We start from the raw sequence: 27,554 nt of genomic DNA, 5'->3' as shown, positions 1-27,554 counted from the left end.
GATCGCAGATACTTACTGTGTGACCCTGAGCAAGTCACCTCATGCTGACTGCTTCCAAAAAAAGAAAAGACTCCAGAGGGTCTGTGAACATTGATGGGGAAAATGACACCTTTATTTTCACAAACTTCTAAGTGACATTTTTTATTTCCTTCATTCCATTATTCTGAGAAGGGGCCAATTGTTTTCACCAGAGTCCAAGGGGGCCATGCCAAGAAAAAAAAATTGAGGACCTCTCTTCTAGAACAAAAAGTCTGAACTACGCTGGGACGCCCTTTTGCAGACAAGAATCCTCCCTCAGGAGGATGTTTATTCTATCCCACTCATTGCAGGTTTAGGGACAGTGAATCAACAGCAAGTCATTAAAAAGCATTTATTAGGTATTGTGTTAAGAGCTAGAGATGCAAAGAAAAGACAAAAGTGTGATTCTTTGACTTCAAGGAAGACATATTAGACATATACACTCTAAATGAAGGATAATCTACAGAGGGATGGCACTAGTGGTGGGGAGAGATGTGGGGACTGGGAAAAGGGAGATTCTGGACAATGGGATTCAAACTGAGTCTTGAAGGAAGCCAGGGAAGCCAAAAGGCAAAGGTGAGGCATGAGGCACAGTCAAGGCAAAGACCTGGAGGTGGGAGATGGGAGATGAGAATGGTACAAGGATGTCCCAGGTAAGGAAATTAATTTCAAAAATGCTAGGCAGCATCATTTTTACAACTTCTTAGCTTGAACAGTTCCTTGAGACAAGAAGATATGACTTGCCCAGGCTTACAGGGCGACTCTGTATCAGATATAGGGCAGCTCTCCTCATCACACAGAGATGCCTCTCTGGAGGAAGGGATGTGAAACAATAAACAGTGCCTGCCTATCCTCAGGGAGCTCACATTTTCATGCATGAAGTAAAATGGGGATTGCTCCCATTGGGTTGGTTTAATCCTCAAATCTCCTGTCCCTGATTTCCCACTCTCTTCTCTTGAGAACAGAAGACATCCATCCCTCATAGGGATCTCGAGCTAAGGCAGTCCAGGCTTTAGAGATAAACTTGGACCAGTTCCAGTCTGGGCTCTATCATTTGCTAGTCATGTCACTATGGACTGTTTCTTTCACTCAGCCTCAGTTTTCTCAACTTGCTCTCTTCAGACCTGAAAGAGGGCAAAAGTGAAGAAAATGATCCATAAACTTTAAATCACTCCAGGGATGTGAGTTAGAGTGGAAGCTCCCTGAGGGCAGGGACCATTTTTTTTGCTTCTTTTTCTATCTCCAGGAGCAGACACACAGTAGGAGCTTAATAAATATTTACGGATTAACTGAGTTAAGTTTTCTTTTTTTTCCCCTGTTACAATATGGGTTCCCCCAGGGCTGTGGATTGGTCCACAGGCTCTGCCTTGGGTTTGGACATACAGATGAAGAGGCTTGGACCTCCTGAGAATACTTTTTATTATGTCAGACTGATCTTGCATGATAAGCAGCTGAAGCAGTAGCAAAACAAACACCAGAAGAGATTATAGCACCACCACCTCAAAGAACAGTCAAGCCCCTCAACACCAAATCCTCTTGCCCAACATGGCTCATCTAAGCATCTTAGAGAAAAATGTCATTGTTCACTTAAGTCAGATACACAAGAAAGAGACATATGACTGGTCATCTGTTTTTTTTTTTCACCTCCCAAAGTCTCATTTTCCTCAACTGTAAAATGAAAGAATTGGACAATGGTTGCTGAGTCCCTTTCAGCTCTATATTTATACTCCTAAAGCTGGGAGGGACTTTTGAGGTAGAATTTCATTTTACAGATGAGGAAGAAGTGAAACGACCTTGGCCAAAGTCAGAGTCAAAATTTGAACCTGGGAATCTCTGACTCTAAAAATTCAACATTCATCGCATATCTGTATTGCGCTGGAAGGTTTCCAAAATGTTTTGCATGCATTAATTATTCTGACATCTCCAATCAGTGTTATAAGGGAAGTGCTGTAGATATTATTATCCTCATTTTATAAGGGAAACTGAGATATAGATTGGCCAACAGTTTGAGATTTGAACCTTAGTGTTTCCTGGCTTCCAAGACTCTGAATTTTCTCTTACATATAGATTGGTAAATAAGTCCAAATAAGCAGCCTAGGGAGAGCTAGGTAACCCAGTAGAGAAGCTGGGTTGGCATCAAAAAGGTCTGAGTTAGAGAGCTAGAGGGAAGTACCAGAAACTTCTTAACATCACAGATTTCTGGTAGTGAGGTGGCCTAGTAGATAAAGTACTGGACTTAGAGTCGAGAAGATCTGAGTTCAAATGCAGCCCCAATACTCACTAATTGTGTGCCCATGGGCAAGTCCCTTCACTTCTCTTGGATTCAATTTCCCCATTTGTAAAATGAGGGGGGAAAAGATAGCAGCTTCCTTCCAGGGTTTTTGTGAGGATCAAAGAAATAACACATGTAAAGGGCTTGCAAACTTTAAATTGCTGGCTATAATTATCACTGGTTATTAGAGCTTGAAGGGATCTCCCAACGTGGTCATTTTGCCCTCTTGCTTCCTACAATGAGCCTTTGTTCTTTGTTCCTCTGTATTTGTGTGTGTGTGTGTGTGTGTGTGTGTGTGTGTGTGTGTGTGTGTGAGAGAGAGATTGTTGTTGCTGCAATGGAGAAATAGGGAAAGGATGTCTATTATGTCATAGAAAGACTTCTTTTATCCCATAAATTAAAAATAAAAGAAAGAAAAAGTTTAAAAGATAAATAAAGAAAAACTGAAGTCCATAGTTAAGAAGGGGGGGGGGGACCTCTATGGTCTCCAGGCTGGTTGAGAGGTGTAGACCTTTTGCCCTTCCAGTTCAGGGATCCATTTTTTAAAAAAAACATTTTAATTTTTGTTATTTCCCAGAAGTCCCTTTCACTTTCCATCTGCTTCCTCTTCTCCTATATCAGAAGTAACAAGTCCTGGAGGGACTGAGCTTCTAGAATCCAATGCCTCAGCCTAGGGCTTTAAAGGAATCATCAGCTGAGCCCACAAGTAGAACTCTCATCTTCCCATTGCTGCAAACCTCCCCAGTCTTGTCTCAAAACTCACAATGAATAAGAGCCCTACTGGCCAGTGGTGCTCAGCCCCCCGGTGGGGGGGGGTCCCTCCTGGGCACTTAGGCCACCAAGTAGCCATGGACAACATTTCTGAGTCACTGCTTTTGGAACTGTCTGTTCACCAGGTTATGTTTCCAACCAACAAAGCCACAATTAAAATAATATTCCACTACTGGGCCTCTTGATCCTCTTATATGTTCCATATGGCCAGGAAAGATACAATAATCACTGGCTTTCAGGATTCCCCCAGCCCCTCTTCTTAAATGACTGTCATTAATCTTAAAGACCAAGGAAGAAAACAAGTCAGAATCAAGCATGACAGAAGGGGAAGGGGGAGAAGAATAAAGTAGATGCTTCAGTAGTTGAGATATGGATTTTACCATGATGAAATTAGCAAAAGGACATCAGAGCACCATATTAATTGTCTTGGGTCCAGTTTTCTCTACCCCCCATCAAAATAATGTTAAATAAAACCATCCTTTTCCTGGTGCATAGAGAAGAAAAATGTATTTTTAAGCCCAGGAAGTACTGCAGAGGGAAATAAAACATTTCTAATTTTTAATCCATTAAGCAAAGACCACCAAACACTGAGTTCAAAGACAGAGGTAAGTATTTCTGCTACAAAAATCCTTCATTTCCAGTAGAAGGGATGCTAATTCTCTATAGACAAACCTCTAGGAGAAGTTGCCTTGGGAACTATATTCTGGAGAAAGGATATGAGAGCTTGCCACAGTCCCTGTCTTAAAACTGGTATTCTATGGGACATTTAAGAATGTGACTGCACAGTGAGCTCTCTCAAGCTAGATGTGAGGAAGCATTCCAAGATTCCTTTCTGGAGGTGGAACATGGGATAATATTGGTTGTGAATTAAAACTTGAAGATGCTGATCACCAGTAGGTTGACTATAAGGAGATGGGTTTTGTTTCTGATTCTTACAATTCACAGAGCACACAGAGGAACTACAATTTGGGTGGGGGAGAGAATGCTCATCCTAATTAGAGTTTTGAAGTAGAATATTTATAGATTGTTACTATCATTTCATGTCCTTGCCCTCAAAGTGACCAAGAGCCACTATTTTCATGAGCTCATTTCTCTTACATGATTATAATAAAATATTTTCTGTTTGGGTCATGTTTTCATAACTTCCTGAAAACACAAATCCCTGCTTTTCCTGAGATGTACAGAAAGTCCTCGAGATGACCCAAGAGGAAGAGAATCAGTCTCCCCTCTAGATCAGATTTAGCTTTATCATACCCACACCCATTGAGGAATAGACTCTACCTTGGGAATTCTCACAGTTCTCCTCATCGCTGTTATCCTGACAATTATTCTCTCCATCGCACACGAAGCTCTTGTCAATGCAGAGGCCATTTTTGCAATGGAAGCGAGCCGTGGAGCATAGTAGGGGATTTGCAGCTGTGAAAGGAAAAGAAGATGAATTATAAGAGTGCAAGGAGATGCAATGACCTCCTCCTCCACCAGGAAGATGCTTCCATGTGGGGAGAGCCGAACAGAGCATGGTCCTTCTGGGTGGAGGTTTAGAGAATTCTCGTTGGCAGGAAGAGCTTTGGACCAAACTGTAGAGCTAGCGCCAAAGAGCAAATGATCCATTTGGGGAAAGAGCACCCACACATTCACGCATGCACGTACCTGTATACACACACATATCTGAGTATGCACTTAAAAAGCAACAGATCTCCAAGTGTGAACATGGGAGGTAGAGCTTTCCTTTTATATTAGAGATTTAGACATTTTTTCATCTAGTAAGTGGGAAGGTTTCAGAGAGATACTGTTTATTGTTCCTTTTAACTTCTAAGAGTGTTTGTTCTAAGAGTCTTTCCAGTTCTTGATATTTCATGGGCTAAGATTCCATCTGTCCTGACTCTTGATATTCCATGTCCCATACTCTGAGAGCCCATCCAATTCTTTGTTCTAGAGTTCCTTCTCCTTTGACATCCAATGTTCAATGTTCTAAGGACTCTTCCAGTTCTTGACATTCCATATTCTAAGATTTCCTCCTGCTTGCTTACCTTCTAATATTCTGAATTCCATGTTCTAAGGTCCCTATTAGCTCTTAACAGTTCATGTTTTAAAATCCCTCTATTCTAACTTCTAACATTTTGTGTTCCATATTCCAAGACTTTGTTCTTTGTTCTAGAGTCTGTTCTAGAGTTCCTTCTAGCTCTGCCTTTCTATGTTTCATATTCTAAAGGTCCTTCCAGTTCTTTATACTAGACTCTTGTCTAGCTCTGATATTCTGAGTTTCATGTTCTAAGGACCCTAAATAGCTCTTGACATTTCAAGCTCTAAAGCTCCTCTATCCTAACTTCTACCATTTTGTGTTCCATATTCCAAAAGACCTAGTTCTTTGTTCTAGAGTTTGTTCTAAACTCCCTTCTAGCTCTGATATTCTATGTTTCATATTGTAAGAGCCCTTCCCACTATGGTATTCTGTGCTCTATGATCCCTCCTAACACTAACATTCTATGTTCTAAAGTCCCTCCTGCTATTAACATTCTATGTTTTTGGGGGTGATGTTCAACCTTGAAGGACTCGCTCATTCCATCAGTGCAATAATCAGGAACAATTTGGGGCTGTCTGCAAAGGATAGTGCCATCTGTATCCAGATAAAGAGCTGTGGAGTTTGAACAAAGTGCAAGGACTGTTCCATTTAATTTAGGGGAAAAACCAGATATCTTATTGTCTGATCTTGTTATCTCTTAGACTTCTTGTCTCTTCCTTAAGGATATACTTTCTCATCACATTCAATTTGGATCAATGTACAACATGGAAACAAAGTAAAGACTGACAGATTGCTTTAAGTGGGGGTGGGGTGGGGGGGGGGAAGTAAGATTGGGGGGAAAATTGTAAAACTCAAATAATATCTTTAATAAAAAAATAAATGGCACCTATAGAAGAGTAAAAATAAATTAAAAAAATTCTATGTTTTAAGTTCCTTTCTGCTTCTGACAGTTGAATCACTGATTTTGTTTTTTTTCTTTTGTTCTATGTTCTGAGCTCTCCTCTAACACTGACATTTTAAAATGTTCTAAGGCATCTTCTGGTTCTGACATTCCATGTTCTAAGGTCCCTACTGACACTAACATTCTATGTTCTAAAGCACTTTCTAGTTTGTGTTCTATGTTCTATGTACTAAGTTTTCTTTTACCTTTTTTTTAGGTTTTTGCAAGGCAAATGGGGTTAAGTGGCTTGCCCAAGGCCACACAGCTAGGTAATTATTAAGTGTCTGAGACTGTATTTGAACCCAGGTTCTCCTGACTCCAAGGCCGGTGTTTTATCCACTATGCCACCTAGCTGCCCCTTTCTTTTACCTTTAACATTCTGTTTTCCATAATCTAAGGATCCTTTCCAGCTCCGATATATATTCTAAGGTTCCCTCAAATTACAGACATTTTATGTTCTGTAGTCTAAAGGTCTTGCAATCTTTGATGTTCTGTTTTCTGTGACCCCTTGCAGGTTTAACATTCTATGTCCTAAGGTCCCTCCTGATACTTTAAGATTCTATAATTTATATTTTTAGATTCCTTCTAGTTCTACCATTCTGTGTTCTAAGGTTCATTTCACCTCTTAACATTCTATTTTCTAAATTCCAGGGCTACCTGTATATCTGACATTTTGTGATCTGAGGTTTTTCAAAATCTGTCATAATTCTTCAAAGGTCTCTTCTATCTGGAACATTCTATGCTCTCTGCTCACCCCTATGAAACCCAGAGCTGTTGAAGTAGAATAATATTTACTATATGTTCCCACCTTTACTCCTTTGCTTCCTGTAAAATTAAGAGACCACAGAACCACTGTATATAATTCTAATGGCCTTTATTGCTCTGACATTGTAGTATAAAGTCCTTTCTGATATGAACATTCTATTTTCAAAGACCCTTCTATCTCTGATACTCTCTGCTTTATGTTCTAAGCTCCCTTCAACATGGATATACTATGATTTTTAGTTTTAGATCCTACCTCTGATCAGCAGCACCCTGTACAGAAGCTCATATTAGGTCACATCCACACAACAGAAGAACTGATGGTCTAATCGCCACCTTTATAACTGTCTCCTCACAACTGGGTATCAGTGGCCAGAAGGTCACTTTCTGAGAATTCACTGACATAATGTGTGTCAAATATTTTTGCAAGCTTCAAAGTGGTTTGTCAGGGCATCTAAAGAGTCTTAGAATGCAGTTTTAAGCTTTAAGAACTCAAAACTATCAAAATTTAGGGGCAAATCAATGGCATAATGGATAGAATACTAGGCTTGGACTCAGGAAGACTCATCTTCATGAGCTCAAATCCAGCCTCAGATATTTACTAGCTGAGTAACCCCAGGCAAGTCATTTAACCCTATTTGGCTCAGTTTTCTCATCTGTCAAAAGACCTGAAGAAGGAAATGACAAAGAATTCCACTATCTTTGCCAAGAAAATCCCAAAAGGGATAACATGAATGGCAACAAATTTAAGATTTAGACTACACTGAGACTTTGGGGATCCCTATAAGTCACTGGGCTGAAAGGACAGAGATGGGTACCTAGATCAGTCTCACAGACCTTTCCTTAGCTCTAGGGGGGTGGGGGTGGGAGAATAATCTAACTATAATAAAAAAGAGAAAAGAACAGATGCAAAGCAAGTAAATGAATTTGGCTATCTGGCAACTTCACTGATCTGGAACACTGAAAGTGGGAAAGCAAATTTATAAAGGCCTTGGGACAGCAGCCAAAACAGATACCATGAAGTCTCCACACTAAAATTTAAGCATTTTAACCCCCATTTCCATATTTGAAGCTCTTTCTTTACAAACAGTTCTATCATTTGGTTATCTATTATCCAAGGAAGACTAGGACTAGCAAATTTGAAGAGGGGAGAAAGGTGAATACAAACTGTAATGAGAAATGACAGTTGACAGCAAAAAAAAAAACCCAACTATAGCAACAAAACCATAAAAAGCTATTCACCACTTTAAAAATACAGCAGTCTGAGGCCATTTTGTATAAAGTCAAATAACCACCCCCCCCATGCCTCAATAGATCTTCCAAGTCTCACTATTGTATTACAGTAAAGAATTATGGTAACGTCAGCACCAGTAATAGTAGAAACCTTTAAATACAATATATTTCTTTGATACTTTAAGGATCTGCAAAATGCTTTCTTCCTAGTAATCTTGTGACATACCTAGTATAAATATTATTCCATCATTTCTAGATGAGAAAATTAAGGTTAAGTTTGTAAATTAAAGGGGTGAGATTTTGGATCAGTTTCTTTTTGCTCTTAATCTTATTCACTTTCCCCTACATCACACTGTTTCCCTACTCAAAACAAGCTGATGCCTGTGATTATGACCTTGAGAAGATACAAATTATAAAAACAAAGGTATCCAGAAAAACCTATTTTTAAAGAAATACCCAGAGAGAGGCTTCCAGTGTGGTGAACAGATTTTCTAGGTTGGATTAGTGAAAAGTTGTGGGTAAAGTTCATATAGGATGGAGATATACATGGTTTACGATCTGACCCCAAAGAGAAGGTGTACATCCACAAATGAGTTCACTGATATAGTGAAGTCTCAAAGTATCAGCCAGATTTGAGTGAGCCTAGGAACAAAAGGGACAGTGCCTGGATTCTTGAATTCAGCTACAAAACCTCCTGGATATTAAAAAGTTCTTTGGCATCTACTATATACAAAAGCTTCTGACCAGCATCTTTTCACAAGGGTTTGCTTGTGGGTGATGGTATAGAGAAAGGAGAATGGTCTGTGAAGCCAGTTCTGCTTGAGGTAGATAGAATAAAGAAAAGCTTTGCAACTAAGCACTCTGACAGTATTAATCCTGACCACAACTAAGGGAAAGGATCAAGGGATCATTATTATGGGGGGGGGGGGAAGAACACTTAGAAACCTGTAAACCTTCAAGAGCAGTATACAGAAAATGGAACAATTCCTTGGTAATAATGTTCTACTCTAAGTCATTTAATGTCTGTGGACTCTATTCCTTCAAGGGCTATTATCAAAGCCCATTAATTATGGGTTCTCATCTCTAACACCCACAAATTCCCATTTATTCCTACATAACCTGATGCTTACCACTCTCAATCACTCTTTAAATTTCTTTTCTAATTTCATTCCCCAGTAGTTTTTGTGCTCCATCCCTAGACCTCTCTGAGAAATAAAGTGATATTCAGGAAAGGTAGATAGTACCAAATAAAGTCCAAAAACATTTAATGTCTAATGCATTGGTATAGACCCTGCTCTATCCCTTTCCCAGAATGGTTTAGCTATGCAAAACTAGAGTCTAAGAGTGTAATGATGGTTGTATATGTTGATTTGGGAATCATCAGCATAGAAGTGACAGGTGGCTGAATCAATTAAAGGTGATCTGTTCACTAAGATAGTGTTATGGGAGAAGAGGAGAAAGAGCCCAGGAGAGAGCCTGGGGGGAACAACTATAAATAGGAAGGAATATGAATGAGGAACCTACAAATGGAACGAGGAAAAGGCTAAAACCTGTATACAAATAACAGGGATATGAGGGAGAAAGATAAATGCAAAGAACAGGGTCAGGCAAAGTCTTATGATCTTATGAGAAATCTGAAGCTGCAAAGATTATTTTTAACTGGAGAGAGAAAAAGGAGGGGGAAGAGAGGCAGGGCAAAGGGGGGGGATCAGAAAAACTACATAAAGAGTTGGCCCTTGCTTGGGTTCTGAAGGGGAGGGAAGATCCAATAGAAAGAACTAAAAGTTCATTCCAGGCACAAGAAGCATCACAATCAAAGATGATGGTTTGGTTGGAATATAGAGTAGAGCATAGTATCATGAAGTTAGAATTGGAAGATGCTTCAGTGGCTTTGGTTCAACCCCTTCATTTTATGTTTAAAACTAAGGCCCAGTTAGGATAGGTAAGGTCATTAAGGTATAATTCCAGAGGTGGGTCTTGAACCCAGGCTCTTTGACTCCATAGCCAGGGCTCTGTCCATCACACCATAAGAAGTGGGAAGGAGATGACATAGATTGGAATTATAGGATAAATCCAGATCAAGGAGGCCCTTGAATGCCCTAGGGTGGTAGTTTACATTTTATTTTGTAGACAATGGGGATCTCTAGAAGGTTTGGAAGAAATGGAATAATGTGTTCAAGGAAGACCATTTGGAAGATTACACAGGCAGCCATAGGGAGCAGCATCCTCTTACCCTTAAATGTGAGTAGCTTGCCAGGTTCTGTTCTTGGTCTATTCTTCTCTGAAGACTGTCCCTTGGTGATCTCAGCTTCTTCCATGGGTTCAATGATCACTCTGTGCTGAGGACTCCCTGCCCTACATATCCATACCCCCAGGCTCTTTCTTGAGGTATAAGTCACATTTCTGATGGCCAAGTAACAATGGTGCTTTAATGTCCCACCAGACCTTCAAATGTAACCTGTCTAAAACAGGACACCATTCTCAAATCTTTCTTCTCAAACCTATCTCTCCCTTTAATCCACTTCTCTATTCTTAGCTGATAGCAATATCCTTCCTCTATCTGAGTACTGTTCCCATTAGATAAGTCTTCTAACACTTGAACTTGAGAAAAGTGCTGATCTGAGAGGGAACAGTCAAATGGAATTAGATCAGGTAGGGAGGGTTACATCTCAGCAATGATCATCTTTCTTTGTATCCTAAAAAGATCGCCAACCTTCTAACGTTTAAAAGAGAAAATTCTGGTGGGTTCAAGGACCTGAATGTCAACTTCGTGTTCTCATTCAGTAACCCACATAAGCATGGTACCTGCTACCAAAAGCTTGAGTGGCTGGTCAGGGCCAAGATAGCCCTGCTCCAAGCTTGGCATTCCCCTAATTGTTTCCTACTTAGGAAAGTAGATTGGCATTGTAGAGAGGCTTCTAGACTTAGAAGCAGGAGAGACCTGGTTCAGATTTCACTGCAGGTGCCTACTGGCTTTGAAATCTTGTGTTAACTAACTTCAAACTCAGTTTCCACATCTGTAGAGTGAGTATAATAGCAACACCTAGCATAAAACATCCTGCTTTAAGACTTGCAACATGTTTTACATAAGTTAATTCTCATTTGATCCTCACAGCTCTGTGAGGGAGGTGCTATTTCTATTCTCATTTTACAGAGGAGGCAAACAGAGATAAAGTGACTTGCCTGGGGTCAAAAACATAGTTTATGTCAAAGGTCAGATTTGGCTCCAAGTTCACTACTCCAGCCTTGGCATTATCTAGAATGATGCTTGAGAAGAGAACATCCCCAAATTGGAACATCCCCAGAAGCCATCCAGGGGAACTCATGACTGAAGAAGCCCAGATCCTAGCTCTTACTATTTGGCAATGAAAAGAATTATCAGGGGACAGGAAGAGTCAGTCAGGAGGCATCTTTCCATATTAAATTGCTTTTCTAATCACAACCAGAAAAGAGAAGTCAGTCATGTCACAGATATTTGGACTTACTTTCCCATCAATACCACCCATCCAGATCCGGCTGTGACTCTGCTTCTTTGCAAGAATTAATATCCTTAATGTTGGGGGGGTGAGAATGAAATGTTTCTGACTAGAGATGAAGCGGCAGGCCAGTTGGTAATAAAGTCTGCCTGAAATTTGGGAAGACAAGTGGGAGTTTCAGAAAAGGAGAAGAGATAAGGGAGAGAATGCTCAAAGAAGCTGAGTAATACAAATACAGGAGGACTTGAAAAAGAAATGTTCTCCAAGCTAAGCTGAAGATGAATTTAAAGAATCACAAGAACAAATGTCAAGATTTATTTTCTTGTAAAATGAGAACCTGAATATGAAACCTCCTGAACAAACACTCATTCATTTGTTCATTTCTTTGTTCAGTCAACTGTTTCTTCATTCCTTCATTTGTTCATTGATTGGTTTGCAAGTTCCTTTAGTTCATTTGTTCATATATTCATTCATCTGTTTAGTCCTCCAACATCTTTAAAGCATCTCCCTTATTTAGTGCTGGACTTACCACTATGCCAAAGTGGGACACCTTGGATCCCCACACCTTTGCTTTCAGCTTCCTTAGGTGCATTTTCTTCTCTCATTAGAATGTAAGCTCCTTGAGGGCAAGGACTGTCTTTCTTTCCTTGTATTTGTAGCCTCTACACTTAACACAGTGTCTATTATATAATCAACTTGTCAGCCAATAATGTTTATCTGTCCTTCTGGAAGAAGACCATAACATCAGGGAGATGATGCCATGATAAGCATATGAATTGGATTTGAGTGAGGGAGGGCTGTGTTAAGTCACCAACTTCACTTTCTCCTCCAGAGCCATCTAGATCCAGAGGCCAGATATAGATCCTGGATGTGAGGCAATCAGGATTAAGTGACTTGCCCAAGGTCACACAGCTAAATAAATGTCTAAGGCTGGAGTTGAACTCCAGTTCTCCTGACTGCAAGGTCAGAGTTCTATCTACTATGCCACCTAGCATTCCCTAAGACCTACTATGTGCTAAGGGTAAGGGATACAAAGGGAAAGGCAAAAAGAGCCCAAAATCAAATAGGGGAGAAGACATACAAACCAAAGCAGCCTATATAAATAAATAGGAAATAGGATAAATGAAATAAATATGGAATAGGGAAAAGATAAATAGGAAATAAATGACTACAATTAAGAGGGATTGGAAAGGGTTTGATGAAGAAGTTGGGATTTTAGCTGGGACTTGGAAGCCAAGTGGGACACAGGAATGAGGAGGGAAAGCATTCCAGGCAAGGTAGACATCCAGAGAAAATGCCCAGGAGGGTCTGTGTCACTGGATAGAAGAGAACATGGTGGAAAGGGAGACTAGTTATAAGGTATGTGGAGACTGGAAAAAAAGGATTTTGAATGCCAAAAGAGGATATCGTATTTGATCCTGGAGGTTATAGGGCATCATTAGACTTATTGAGAATGGGAGTGATATGGTCGTACAAAAAAAATCACTTACTAAGCATTTAAGAAAAGCCTGTTGCCTTGTATGCCTATCTGCAGAGCCCACTCCTAGGGTTTGAGATGACAAAGATGAAAAATGACAGTTCTGTTCTCAAGGAAATTAGATTCTAATAGGTGGGAGAGGCAGGGATAGATACAGCTAAAAAAGATAAAATACAAGGTGGGGAGTGATGGTGGACCAAGGTAGCAACCCAGACAAGAGTACTCAAGGGAAAAATCTGAGGAAGGGAAGGTCACACTTTTAATCAAGACAGGGAAGGAAATGTATCATGAAAAAGTGGAGTCTAAGGGAAATCCTGAAAGAACTGAAGGATTTTAGAAGGAGGAGAAGAAAAGAGATTCAATCAATGCAGGCAGGAAGATAGAAGCAAAAGTTAAGAAGTGAGAGATGAAACAATGAGTTCAGGGACTAGCTGGGAGTCCTAAGTGGTAGTGTTTGGAAAGGGAATGATATGAAATAAGACTAGAAAGACAGACTCTAAAGGGCCTTAAACACCAAGGTTAAGCCTTGTGGATATTTTCTTAAAAGCACCAAGGAGACACTGAAGATTGTTGAGTAAGGGAGGGAGCTGGTCAGACCCATATGGTAGGAAGAAGAGTTTGGCATCCAAATGGAGGATGAAAAGAAAAGAGAGCAATAGGAAGTCAATTATAATGATCTAGGAGACAAGCAATAAGGAATTGAATCCTGGGGGTGGGTCTATGTGGGGAGAGAGAGAGAGAACACACAGGAACCCATGTGGAGGTGGATTTGGTAAGATCATGCAGAATAATGGAATGGGAAAGGGGAAAGGAAAAAGGAAAAATCTCACTTTCTACAGCAAGCTCTTCCCAATCCCTCTGAATTCTCATCATTTATTTCTTTTTAATACTATTCCCTGCTTATTTCATTTATCCTGTTTCCTAGATCTCACAATAAGCCTGGGAGGTGGGAAATATTATCCCCATTTTAAAGATGAAGAAACTGGGGCAAACAGTAGTTAAGTTACCTGTCAAGAGTCACCCAGTCAAGTATGACTCCAAAATACATAAGCAAAAGACTAAAAAGGCTCTGTTTCTTACTGTCTTTGTGAGCTTGGGTGAGTCAATTGGCTCCTTTTGGGATTCATCTTCACTATCTAAAAACTGAGTTCAATACCAAACATAAAAGTATATGCTTGGGTAACCATAAATGAAGACACGCCAATTTTAATGCTTCTGAGTGATGGGGACAAAGACCAAATAGCAAGTGGTGGAACTTAGAGTCAGATAGAATGCAATTTGAAAGAGATTTTGGGGTAACTCATTATAAAATATTTGAAAAAAGTGAGAGACAACAGGAGAAGTTGAGCACATAGTAGATAGAACTCTGAATGTTGAGCATATCTAGTCCTGGATATAGAATTAGAAAGACTTGAGTTCAAATCCAGCCTCAGACATTTACCAGCTATTAAATCATTTCACCCTGCCTGCTTAAGTTCCTCAGCTGTAAAATGAGCTGAAGAAGGAATGGCAAAGCACTCCAGAATCTTTGCTCAAATGAGGTCATAAAGAGTTAGAAAGAACTGAAAAACTGACCACCACCAACAGAGTAGTTTTATGTTCAATGAGATAATATTTATAAATAGCTTGACATATCTTTGAGCACAGTGTAAACACTATTGAAACATGGTGGTGGACAAAAGGTGGCTCAGGAGGGAGGGTGCAAAAATGAACCAGGACTGGAGGGATGGCCTAAGGGTTCATGAAACTTGGGGTGCAAAAATACTTACTGCAGTTTTTTTCGTCGCTGCCATCTGGACAATCCTCAAATCCATTGCATCGGAAGCGACCGATGATACAGTGAATGCCACTTGCACAAGGGAAGAAAGTCGGTCCACACTTGGACTTGGCCTTGGCTGGAAGAAGAAAAACAAGCAAACCAGGTTAGTCAGCAAGACCTTCCAAAGCTAATTCTAATGAATCTTATAAGATTGAACTTCTGGGTGGAATGATGCAAATGTTCAAGCTCAGCCTCAAGGACCAGATCAGAGGATGTACCTCCCTCTGTCTTGATAGGGCTGGAGAGATTTGGGAATAGAATCCTGCAACTTTGACTATCAATCTTTCTTTGATGTGATGGTTTGTTTTGCTAAATTATTTCCTCCCTTCTTTTTTCCTTCTTTCTCATAAAAGCTAGCTCTCTGGGAGGAGGACTTTGGGAAATCCATGTGAGTGATGACAAAACAGAAGATCTCATTGAACAAGTTCAATTCTCTTTCTTTTGTCACACCACACATCCCACATGATCTTCTCCTGGATTTTTCTCTGACCTGCCACCCCAACATTTAACATTTAGGAATGCCTTACCATTTTGGATTATAGAGGAAGTATGATAGGATCATAGATGAATAACTGGAAGGGACAACAGAAGTCATTTAGTTAACCTTTAAAATTCTACAGATGAACTAAGGGAGAGGTGAAGTACTTTTGTTTAAGGATGTAGGCAGCAAAGTTTGTCCGCTTATCTGAGTTTTAGTTTTCTCATCAGTCAAATACAGATAATAACTGTAATCAGTCAATTATTACATATTTATTATTTGTCAACCACTATACTAAGCACAGGGTTTCTGTGCAGCTAAGATGAGATAATTAATTCATGGAAAGTATTTTTTGAACCTCAAGCTATATGTAAAAATTGGATTAGTATAGTATAGTATAGTATAGTATAGTATAGTATAGTATAGTATAGTATGGTATAGTATGGTATGGTATGGTATGGTATGGTATGGTATAGTATGGTATGGTATGGTATGGTATGGTATGGTATGGTATGGTATGGTATAGTATGGTATGGTATGGTATGGTATGGTATGGTATGGTATAGTATGGTATGGTATGGTATGGTATGGTATGGTATGGTATGGTATAGTATAGTATAGCATAGTATAGTACATTGTCAAAAAAGCAAGTAGGTGACTCAATGGATAGAACATTGGGTCTGGAGTCAAAGACTCAAATTCAGCCTCAGACACTCATCAGTTGTGCGACTCTGGGCAGGTCACTCAACCTCTGTTTACCTTAATCCACCAGAGAAGGAACTGGAAAACCATTCCCTTATCCTTGCCAAGAAAACCTCATGGACAGTATAGCCACACAGAGTCATATACAACTGAACAGCCATTATTATTTTGTAACAGACAGAGACAAGGAGGCCAAGAGACAGAGAGCCTAGAGGGGTAAGTAGAGGCCCTGGAATCTCTGCCAAATTGAAAAAAGCCTTCACAATAAGAAAGGCTCCTTTCTGCTCCAACAAATCCTTCCTTCCTCTCGCATCCTATGGTAGGAGCAATTTGAAAAGAAGCCACTCACTCTTCGGTGATTTAGTACCCCACTGACAAAAGCACACTGTTTGGAGTAATGTATTTCCCCATTAACAGTGTTGGTAGCTCTAGGTTAGGCTGCTAAGATGTAAGATAGGATCTGTCATTGCATCTCAGGTATCTAAGCATTGCCTCTTAGCCTGCCCCCACCATGAAGGCCTCTTCCCTCTCTTTTATTTCCCCCACCTCCCCCCTTCTCCCAAAGCAGAAACCAAGGTCCTGTAAGAAATAATAGAATAATAGACCATTACTTTAGAGAAAACAGGCAGTAAATTAACTCAGTGTTACTGCCATCTGTAACACACCAACTTTGGCAGCGGCCAATTCACAATCAAAAGGATTTTAAGACCTGGGAACGTGCCCAGCTTTTAAAAACCCAAAGCAAACTGCTCTTAAACCCTCCCTGCCACCCTGCTGCCCCCTCAGTTCCAGATTTGGGATTGTTATCCATGTGTTTTTCAACCTGTCTAGTCATTATTTAAACATTTTATAAAGTATTTTAGATGCAACATACTTCTCAACTTCTGGCTGATGGGCACCTTTCCTTGCTGAATAAGGTCTATCATATCTCATTCCCTTCTTTCACTAGAATGGTTGGGGGGGGAGATAATATGGATGATAAATGATTCAAATGCTTTCAGACAGTGATCTCTGTGTGGGTTGGTTCTTTGTAGCCTTTGTAACTAATGAAGGTTCAGGAAATGACTAGAAACTAAAAACAAAAGACATCAGTAAAACTAAAAAAACCCCAAGAATTGTGAAAGAGAAGACAAAAGTTCAGGAAGTTACCTACAGAGAAGCTGTAGAGAGTGAACTGGATTTGGCCTCGGAAGCTTAAATTATTTTAATTCCTAGACCTTGGCCTCACTTTCCTTCTCTGTAAGATTAGGGTCATAGACAGGACCTTCCCTCTATCATCCCTTCTAGCCCTAGCACTACAGAAAAGAAAGCCCATCACAGCGGAAAGGAGAAGTCATTGACCAAAACCTTTCCAAAGGGGAAAAGGGAATCTAAACTGTGAACATTTCTTTTGACTCTAACAAGAAATTCACCTGTTCCAATGTACCTTACCCTTCTTCCAACTTAGAATCAGAGAATTTCAGATCTAGAATGATCTGAGCAGCAACTCAATCTAAACCTATAACCCAAAAGAATCACACTACACTCTCCCCATTATTTTATTTTTTTCAATCTATTCTTATGTAACATGGATTCAAAAGCCTTCACCATTTGGGTTGTCCTCTGCTAGATCCTCTTTAGTTTGTCAGTAAGGAGAGAGATTCTCCAGCGAACTCCCAGGTGAAAAAAAAACTCACTCTTATCAATCCGGGTTGTCACCCTTCCTGCAAATGAATACTTTCGAGAGTTGCCTAGTGACAGTTATCAAAAGACATGGAGCACAACTCTCCTGAGTGTGGACAAACAAGGTGAAGCTATAACTGGGATATACTTTACAAAATGTAAAAAATACAACAAAACATAGATAATATGACATTTTAAGACAAAACCAATCTATGACTCACAAGGATCCTTCTATATCGATCAGTGTAACCTGCTTCTATTTGAGGTTGGTACCATCAGCCCAGATCCCTAAGAAGTTAAGACTTGTCCAGGGAGACACAACTAGGATGTGTTGGAAGCAGGCTCTAAATCCGGGTCTTTCTGACTTTGCGGCTGTCTGTCTATTCACTAAACTTCAATACCTCTTCATTTATCAAGGCTCTTACAAAAAATGTGGCATCTAGAACTGAATAGAATGTTCCAGATACTGTTTGATGAGGGCTGAGTACATTTCTACTACTGCCTCCTTATTTCTGGAATCTATTCCTCTCTTAATGCAGTCCACGATCATATTTGATTTTCTGGGGGCAATATCACACTATTTTTCATATTGACCTTGTAGTCCACTAAGGTCCCCAGATCTATTTCACAGAAAATTGCCCTTTACCCATATCTTAGACCAGATATAAAAATTTAAATTTATCCCTATTTAAAATCTGAAAATAAAACCCTTCTTTTAAAAAAAAAAAACTTTTAAAGCTCTTGATAACCTGGTTCCTTCCTACCTTCCCAAGCTTCTTATCTATTACTCCCCCTTCACATATTCTGTAATCCAGGGACACTGTCCTCTTTGTGAACAAGACATGTCATCTTCTGATGCTAGGCATTTTCTCTGACAGATGCCTATACCTAATATGTTCTCCTTTTTCATTTCCTTCTCTTGGCTTTCCTCAAGTCTCAGTTAACATCTCACCTTCTGACAGAAGCTTAAGTTTATTGCCTTCCCTCTGGAAATTATCTCTAATTTGAGAAATCAGTTTTGTTTTATTTTGGCCTTTGTACTTTCTACTTTCTACTAATCACAGCTAGATGGTGCATGGTTAGAGAAGTGGACCTGGAGTCTGGACAATTCATCTTCCTAAATTCAAATCTGGCCTCATACACTTACTAGCTATGTGATCCTAGGCAAGTCACTTAACCCTGTTTGCCTCAGTTTCCTTATCTATAAAATGAGTTAATAAAGAAAGTGACAAATCACTCCAGTATCTCTGCCAAGACTCCCCCAAGTGGGGTCACAAAGAGTCAAAAACAACTATGAAACAACTAAACAACTGGTATGTGGCAGTTTAATAAATGATTGCTAATTTTATTTGATTTAAATTATCAGTTCTCTATCTAATTCATATTCACTCAAGAAATCAGGTTTTTTGTTTTTTGTTTTGCTTTTAGGTTTTTTATTTTTTACCAAATGTTATCATGGGATTCTTTGTAACTCTTTCCTGTTTTTTCTTTTCTCATTAGACTGTAAGGCCCCTAAGGAAAAGGAATTTTCACTGAACTATAAAATTTGACTTTTTCTAATGATTCCATGGCATTCTTGTTCAAATTTTCTAGAAATCTTAATTTCAGAGGACTGAATGACATTCAAGAGGTTGGTGGCAAAATCATGTTATTAAAGAACTAAATAATGTAAACATATCATGTCTATTTTGCATGTGTATGCATCTATTTGAAGCCTTCCTTTTCTAATAATTTGAGACAGGATGTCTTCTTATGGTTATCTCCTTATATATATTTTGCACAGAGGTTTCCTGACCATCTGTGAGCCAATGACATCATCATGCACATGATTTCCAGATCTCTATTTCTAGCCCTAGTCTCTCTTCTGAGTTCTGTTCCTATAACATCTATTATCTCTTGGGAATTTCCAATGGGATGCTTTACACACATCTTCCAAAGACCTCAACATTTCCTAAATAGAGATCAATATTGTTCCTCCCCAAACCCTCCATTTCTTAACTTTCTTATCTCTGTCACAGGCAGCATGATCTTTCTAGGTAATCTGGTCTATATAACTGGGAGTTAACCTTCTTTCTTCCACATATTCATTCATATTCAGTCAGATCCTTAGTCTTATTAAGTCTCTTTTCCCAACATCTCTTACCTCCACACCCTTTTATCTGCTCACATAGCCAACATCAAAGTTCAAGATCTCATCACTTCTTATTGAAATAATTGCAAAAGCCTCCTCATTCTTCTTCCTACCTCTAATCTCTCTCCTTTTCAGTGTATCCCCAACCTGGCCTTCAAGCATTATTAAGAAACACAAATCTAATCATATTATTTCCTGGGCTAAGGACTCTAGTGATTCCCACATCACCAGAGAAAAGCAACCTTTGAAAAGTCTCCTCTCAGCTGCCTCTCTAGGTCTTATTGTTCCAACCTCCTCAGTGGCCACAGCCACTAAAAATTTGGAAAAGAAAGTATCACCAAACTTTTAAAAGGGTCATATGGTTCTAAATCAGAAATGGATATTTTCCTACCAATGGAAATGCCATTCAAGAAGCCAAATTGTAATCTGCCTTGCCATCATACTCTAAGATCATTTATGTGTGTATATATATATGAATATATATTTATGCATAAACATTCAAACATATATTTTATATTATATGATTATATCTATTATATATGTATATGACTTATGGCTTACAGAATTGGCTTCATTTGACTTATGGATTGGCGTGGATGGTCTCAGAGGTCCTTCCCAACTCTTAAGATCATGATTCCTGAAACACATGGCAGAAACTCAAACGAATCTTCTTGGATAAGTGAATCAATGCCAAGGAATTTTAGAAGGGAAGTAGGAGAGTTTGGAAATCAGAACTCAAACTTATTTTAGAATCTAGAACTGAAAGGAATTTTTCTAAACCCTCCTTTTTTTCCCTGCCTCCCTTAATTTACATGTGAAAAAATAAAGGTTTCTAGAGATAAGGTTGTGTCCAAAAACAAACAAGTGACAGATGGATTGGAATCCAAGTCCTCTGACTTCCACTTAAGTATCCTTGCCACTAAGGAAGTTCTATCCTGTTCCTCCCAGGAATGGATTGGTTGCTATGCCAAGACAGATTTCTAACCAGTAACTATGATCACACTAGTTCCCAGCTGTAATTTTTGCACCAAATTTGGAGATATTCTCTAATGTGTTAGTTCTTGTTCTTCAAATTAGCGTGACCCAAATCAGGGAATTTTTGTTACTGGTGGAATTAAGCAATTGTTTTTTATATAATTTTATTAGAAAATTACACTTATTCTACTTCCTCCCCACCCCTTCCACATTCTTACCGCCTTCCAGTTTTGAAAAGAATGAATTAACTACAATTCAATTAGCCATGTTCACTAAACCTATTTCACAAACTGTTAATGAGGTTTCTTGTCCCAGCAGCTCAGCACAATGGGCTAGGATGCAAGATGTTTCTGGTGTAATTCATTTGCTTTAGAATAAAGGTTTGAAAGTCAACAAAAACCAAGAGGCAGGTGCTGAGTGCAAGGGAAAACTAGCAAGGGGCTTCAGGGAGAGGTGACATGGGAAAATGGATCTTGGAGCCAGGAGAGTCATGGGTTCAGACCCTACCTCTGTCACTCACAGAGCTACATGACCCTTGGCAAAGCACTCAACTTTTCGGAATCAGTTTTCACATTTATAAAAAGAGAGTGTGATTCCATTTACCCCACCAAAACTTCCCAAGAGCCTCATGAGTATCAGTTCAAATACTGTACATAAAACATTCTGTAAACCTTAAATTGTCGAATATATATGTCCCCATGACCTACTACCATCCTTTAAGAAATAGGTTTTCTCTACTTAGCACATTAAGACATTGGTTGCCTGGAGGTGAATGAAAGTTCAATCTGTAAGTCTTTAAAACCAACATTATAAAGACGCTGCAAGTGAGCAGCCTATTCAGGGTGGATGCTTTAATCCAACATTTATGAGCATTTCTTTGCCATCTATTTCAAAGAAGAGAAAAGAAGCCTTATCTAAAACCCAGGTGGCAAACACACTATCAGCAATATCCTGTAACCAGAGTAAAATAGAATTGGGACATATTTAACAAACTAAATAACAAAATAATAGAATGGAGAATGTTCATATGTGATCTTTTAAGAAAATAAATAAAAATATGATAGAACAAGCAAAATATTAATATATATTAAAAACAAATAAATAAAAATGCATAGAACAGAGAATGTTCATATGTTTTGACAAATAAAAAGCAATAGAACAGAGAATGTTCATATGTGTTTTTAGATAAAAAATACAACAGAAAATATTCATGTAGTTTTTTTCAAAAACAAAAAACCAATAGAACAGAGACAATGTTCATATATATTTTTTAATAAAAATTCATTAGGACAGAGAATGATCATATGTGCATTTTTAAGCAAAATAAATAAAAATTTAATAGAAGAGAATGTTCACATGTGAATTTTTTAAAGAAAATAAAAAATACAGTAAAACAGAGAATGTTCATATGTGTCTTCAAAAATAAGTAAGATTTAATAGAACAGAGAAATTTCATATGTGGGCTTTTAACAAAATGAAAACAATAGAACAGGGTGGCTAGTTGGCGAAATGGATAGAGCACAGGTCCTGGAGTCAGGAGTCCCTGAGTTCAAATCCAGCCTCAGATTCTTAATAATTACCTAACTGTGTGGCCTTGAGCAAGCCACTTAGCTCCCATTTGCCTTGCAAAAACCTAAAAAAAAAAAAAAACCCAATAGAACAGAATGTTCAGATTTAAAAATAAATAAAAAATTAATAGAACAGAGAATATCCATATGAAGATTTTTCTTAACAAAATAAATAAAAATACAATAGAACAGAGAAGTTACTGTGCAGTTTTCTAAGTCAATATATAGTGGCAGGGATCCTTCTGTATGGTTTAGTGACCTATCCCTCCCCACAGTATAGAAGACTCAGAACCCAGACTGAATCCCAGTCCTGTGACCAGTCTTTGATCTCAATCATGTCAGAACCTCTCTGAATCTGGTTTTGTCATCTGTCAAACAGAAATGAGGAACTGCCATCCTTATGGGAAGAGCAAAAATTTAAAACCAAAGCATTGGATAAGTTACTAGGAAATAACTATTTTTATTTAGTAGATTATAAGCTCATTGAAGGCAGGTCTGCCTTTCTCTTTCATATTTGCATTCTCAGTACTTGGGACATGTTGCTTAATAAATGTTTACAGAATCGAACTGATGTGTGATTTCACTGATATTAGGAAACTACCAGCACAGAAACTCCCTCTACAAATACCAAATTACTCTGAAGCACTGAGAGTTTAAATGACTTGTCCTAAGTGATACAACTAGTATTTGTCAGAAGTAGTGCTTGAACCCAAGTCATCCTGATGCCAAGGGTGGACCTCTATCCATTATAGCATGTTGTCTGTCTATCATCACCATGAAGATCAATGATTAAAAATTACTAAAAATACAAGTATATAATACTTCCCTTACTAAAACTTTATGATTAACAAGCAAAGCATTTTGACTGTTTCCTCATCCCTGTTATGGGAATACTACCACTAGGAATGACCTCAAAAGACTGATTTCAGTATGAAATGAAATAATGGTCAATCACTTTGCCAACCTAGTCAGCAAACAAGAAGAGGCAGAAGAGCTCTCCAGGATGATTTCATCAACCTCAGGCTATTCCAGTCTATACGTCTTTCCTCGTGTAATAGGATTATTAAGGGGGTGAGAGACAGTGAGGTGGTATAGTGAAGAGTTATGGCCTTAATATTAAGAAACTGTAGGTTCAAATTCTCCCCTTCTACTCCTACTAGCTGTATGACTATAGACAAATCAGTTAACCTCATAGTGCTCCAGGAAACTCTTTCTGAGTCCAAAGTCTAGTGACTTGAATAAGAGTTAGGATCTTTAGGGGAAAGCAGAATTTGTAAAATAGCTCCAAGTACTCTCTAATTCACCATTAATGGATGAATGGCAACATTGATTCTCTCACAATTGTAGTTTTGAAATACCTAGAATTTTAACACTTTTAGCTGTGAGAATCAAGTGAGAAAATGTTTGGGAAAGAACTGTGAGAAATATAGAGCATTAAATACATATTAGGCATCTTGTTGTCTTGTGTAAGCTCTATAGAAATTGTACACCAGAAGGCTTAAGCTCCAAATGCCTGGGGACTCCTTTATAAAGCAGAGAAAGGAGAAGCATGTGTTAAGTATATCGTAGAAGGGTTCCTGAGGAGTTTGGGTTTGAATTAGGTGGTATTTTCCAACACTGAAATTTTCAGACTTGGAATGAAGTCGCTAGGAAATGCTACAGGGATGTCTTGGCCAAGTATTATTCAACTTTTTAAAAAATCAATAATATGAAAGATATGAATGGAATCCATATTGATTCTGCAAATAACACAAAGAATGAATGGGCAACGTGTTGGATGACAGAGTTGGGATTCAAAAAAGTTTGGATTAGATAAGATGAAATTCAATAAATATTAATGTAAATTTCACACTTCAATTCAAAAATCAACTACACTAATCCAAAATGGGAGAGGTACTGAGGGATGATAGCACGTCTGAAAAAATTCTAGGGATTTTGATAGACTGAGAATTCAATATAAGACAACAAATAGAAGTAGGATGGTATACTGGAAAGGGCATTTTCTTTGGAGTCAGAAAACTTGGGTTCAGATCTTGTCTCCATCACTCTCTACTTTTTTGTCCTTGGGCAAATCACTCTTACTCTTCAGATTTCTGTTTTCTTGCCTGATAAATGAGGGGGTTGGGTTCAACTGCCTCTAACCTTCTTCTAATTCCAATCCTATTATTTGCCTTGGAAGCAAAAAAAGCCAATCAGATCTCATGTTGTTTTAAAAGAACCACAGAGTTTAAGAATAATACGGCAACAGCCAGGATAACTGTGGCTTTATTCTTCTCTAGTATTAGATTACATCTTCTGCCCCGTGGCCAGCTCTGGACCATGTTTTCTAGGAAGACTGATAATCTTGAGAATAAAACTAGAATTGTGAAACCGTTTCAAATTCATGTTGTATGAGCGCTATTAGAAAGAACAGGGGCTATTTAGACTAGAAAGAAGACTTGGGAGTATGATGGAGAGAGGGAGAGGAAGACAGAGAAGGAGAGGAAAAGTGAAAGGAAAAGGGAGAGAGAGAGAGAGAGAGAGAGAGAGAGAGAGAGAGAGAGAGAAAGAGAGAGAAGAGATCTATAAAAATGTACCAGATTAGGGCAGCTAGGTAGCACAATGGATAGAGTACCAGCCTGGAGTTAGGAGGACCTGAGTTCAAATTTGACCTCAGACATTTAATAATTATTTAGCTGTATGACCTTGGGCAAGTCATTTAACCCCACTGACTTGTTTAGGAAAAAACAACCCAAAAATGAGCTCTGAGTTCCTTTCTAACTTTAAATCTCTGATTCTTCAACCTTAACTAACCTTCAAATATGTGAAGAGTCATTTTATGAGAGGGTGATTCAACTTATTCCATTTGGCCAGAGATTAGAAACAGGAACAAAAAGTCAAAACTACTAAAGATTAATTTCAACTCGGTGTAAGGGCATATTTTCTAATGATGAGAATAATTTTGGTGTGAGTGACTGGCTGTTGTAGCATTCCTTTCTTTAGAAATCTTTAAGTCAAGGCTGAGCAACCATTTATTTGGTGCTTTCTAGAGTGGATTCATATTCAACTACAATTTGAATGAGAAAGTTGCTGAGGCCCCTTCTAACTTAAATTCTGTGAAGCTGCACACATATCAATCATTAATCTTAGTGGAGATAGCATCATCACCTACTTAGCAATGTTATGATTGAAAATTTAAAAAAGGGCAATGGAAATGTGAGTTATTATGATGTCTACTGTTGCTAAGTGGGGAAGTGGCTAAAGCAGTGCGCTTGGAATCATGAAAAATCAGAGATTAAATCTTGCCTTGGTTGAATGAGTGTCTTTGAACAACAATTCATCCCTATCTGCCTCAGTTTCCTCATTTGTTAGATTGGAAAAATAATAACACCTGTATCTCAGGGTTGTTGTAAGGGGGGAATGAGATAATGTTTGTAAAGTTCTTTGAAAATCGTAAAGCACCAGATTAATATAAAATATAATTATAGTCATAATAATTATTATTTTTAATAACATGGCAACACAGCTGTCACCACTCACAATAAGTTTTGGCCATCTAAATATTCCCCAGATGACTCCTGATCCAATATGCTACTTGCCTTCAGGCTCTTTGCCTCTATGTTCTTGGACTTTGTACCATTCCTCATCAGGATAAGAAGGAGGGCTGGAGGAGAGAACTACAGGATCTCCTATCCCACTCTACCTCAACTCAATAACTAAACTTTATAAAGAATTATAGTTTTAAAAAAAGAATTGTAATTTCTCTGATCTTTACGAGGTTTCCAAGATCATTCTGTCTAACCTATATCTGAATAAGAAACCTTTCTCCAGTATGAAAGCAGCCATCCAGTCTTTGCTTCACTACCTTGGGTGAGAGGAAGCCACCACTCCTTTTCAGAGGCAGCCCATACCATTTTAGAAATCTCCATGAGTAGCAACATTCTTCCTCCCTGAAATGAAGACTAAATTTATTTGTTTATTTACTTAGTTGTTCATTCATTCATTTATTTTTGCTGCTTGCATCCATTGCTCTTGATCTATCCTTCAGAGTCAAGAACAAAAAAGGCTAATCCTTACTTTAGCTTTTCTATGTACCAGATCACTAGATGGGGTTAAGTGGCTTACCCAAGGCCACACAGCTAGGTAATTATTAAGTGTCTGAGGTCGGATTTGAACTCAGGTACTCCTGACTCCAGGGCCAGTGCTCTATCCACTGTGCCACCTAGCCGCCCCGGTTGCCCACAATTCTAATGGGATACTGTGTCAGCATATTTCACCTCAGCTCCTAAGTATCTCTCCAGTTGACAATCATGCAAAAGAGTTGGAAACTGCTTCTCGAAGCTTTTCTCTGTTCTGCCAGAATACTGATGGGCTTATAATCGGGGCCCTGACACCTCGCAAACTGCAGCATGTGGCTATGAGGCTGCTGTCATACTGGTCTGGGCTGCCCATTTTTCCAGTCTAAGACAAGTCACACCCTCTAGAAGCCTTGGTTTCTTCATCTATAAAGTAAATAAGAGCTAAATAATAAAAACTCCAAATCACCTTCCATTTCAGAAAGTCCACAATTCACTCTGAGCTGAATTATAGGCAAAAAAATAGTCATAAGATCATAAGATTTTGAAAGGGAAGGGATTCTAGAAAACCACAAAGAATGGATCCAATAGAATGTAAGCTCCTTGAGGGCAGGTCCATCTGATAACCTTTTAAATACTTGAAGACAGCTATCATTTCCCCTTTAAGTCTTTTCTTCTTCAAAATGACCATCTCATTTTCGTTAATCCTCTTGGATCAATGTGAGATATCTTCCTATTAATTAAAGCTGACAAAAAAATATTATTTGTTGCTTTTGATGGATAGTGAGGCATTCATTGATGGTGGTTACAGACTTAAAGACTTAGAGCTCAAAGCAATTTTAGAAAGCTATTTAGCTCAACCTTTCATTATGACAAATGAAGAAACTGAAGGCAAAAGATGTCCAATTAAATGCCTCACCTAGGATCTGCTAGATAGTATCTGTCATATCCAAAATGCGAACCTAAGTCTTATTCATTATGAGGGATCATTGGAAGAAGGTTTGAGTTGGTGTAGTTGGTAACTCCCAAACAAAAGGGATTGAGATAGCTATTTGTCAACCCCAAAATATCAACAGAAAGGCCAGCTGGCTTCCTGGAATATGTATTGTATGACAAGTCAGAGAAATTTCAAAGATTTATCAAAATGTGGAACTATTATCCAGTTCTTTTAATGATTCCATCAGAAAGTGCA

At 38.6% G+C, this 27,554-nt stretch overlaps 1 protein-coding gene across 2 annotated transcripts in view; it reads right to left on the bottom strand.

The window, feature by feature from the left end:
• Nucleotides 1-27,554, bottom strand: part of LDLRAD3 (low density lipoprotein receptor class A domain containing 3) — a 256,012-nt gene that overhangs the window by 99,474 nt on the left and 128,984 nt on the right. For both annotated transcript variants that reach the window (XM_074230483.1, XM_074230482.1), the window contains exons 3-4: nt 14,742-14,867; nt 4,343-4,477 (exon numbers count right to left, since the gene is read on the bottom strand). In XM_074230483.1, coding sequence (XP_074086584.1) covers nt 4,343-4,477; nt 14,742-14,867 — 261 coding nt within the window. The remainder of the gene's footprint in view (nt 1-4,342; nt 4,478-14,741; nt 14,868-27,554) is intronic.

This window comes from Macrotis lagotis, chromosome 3, assembly GCF_037893015.1.
Source record: "Macrotis lagotis isolate mMagLag1 chromosome 3, bilby.v1.9.chrom.fasta, whole genome shotgun sequence".
Taxonomy (NCBI): domain Eukaryota; kingdom Metazoa; phylum Chordata; class Mammalia; order Peramelemorphia; family Peramelidae; genus Macrotis; species Macrotis lagotis.
Note: the sequence above shows the minus strand (reverse complement) of the source record. Positions and strands in the feature narration are given on the sequence as shown.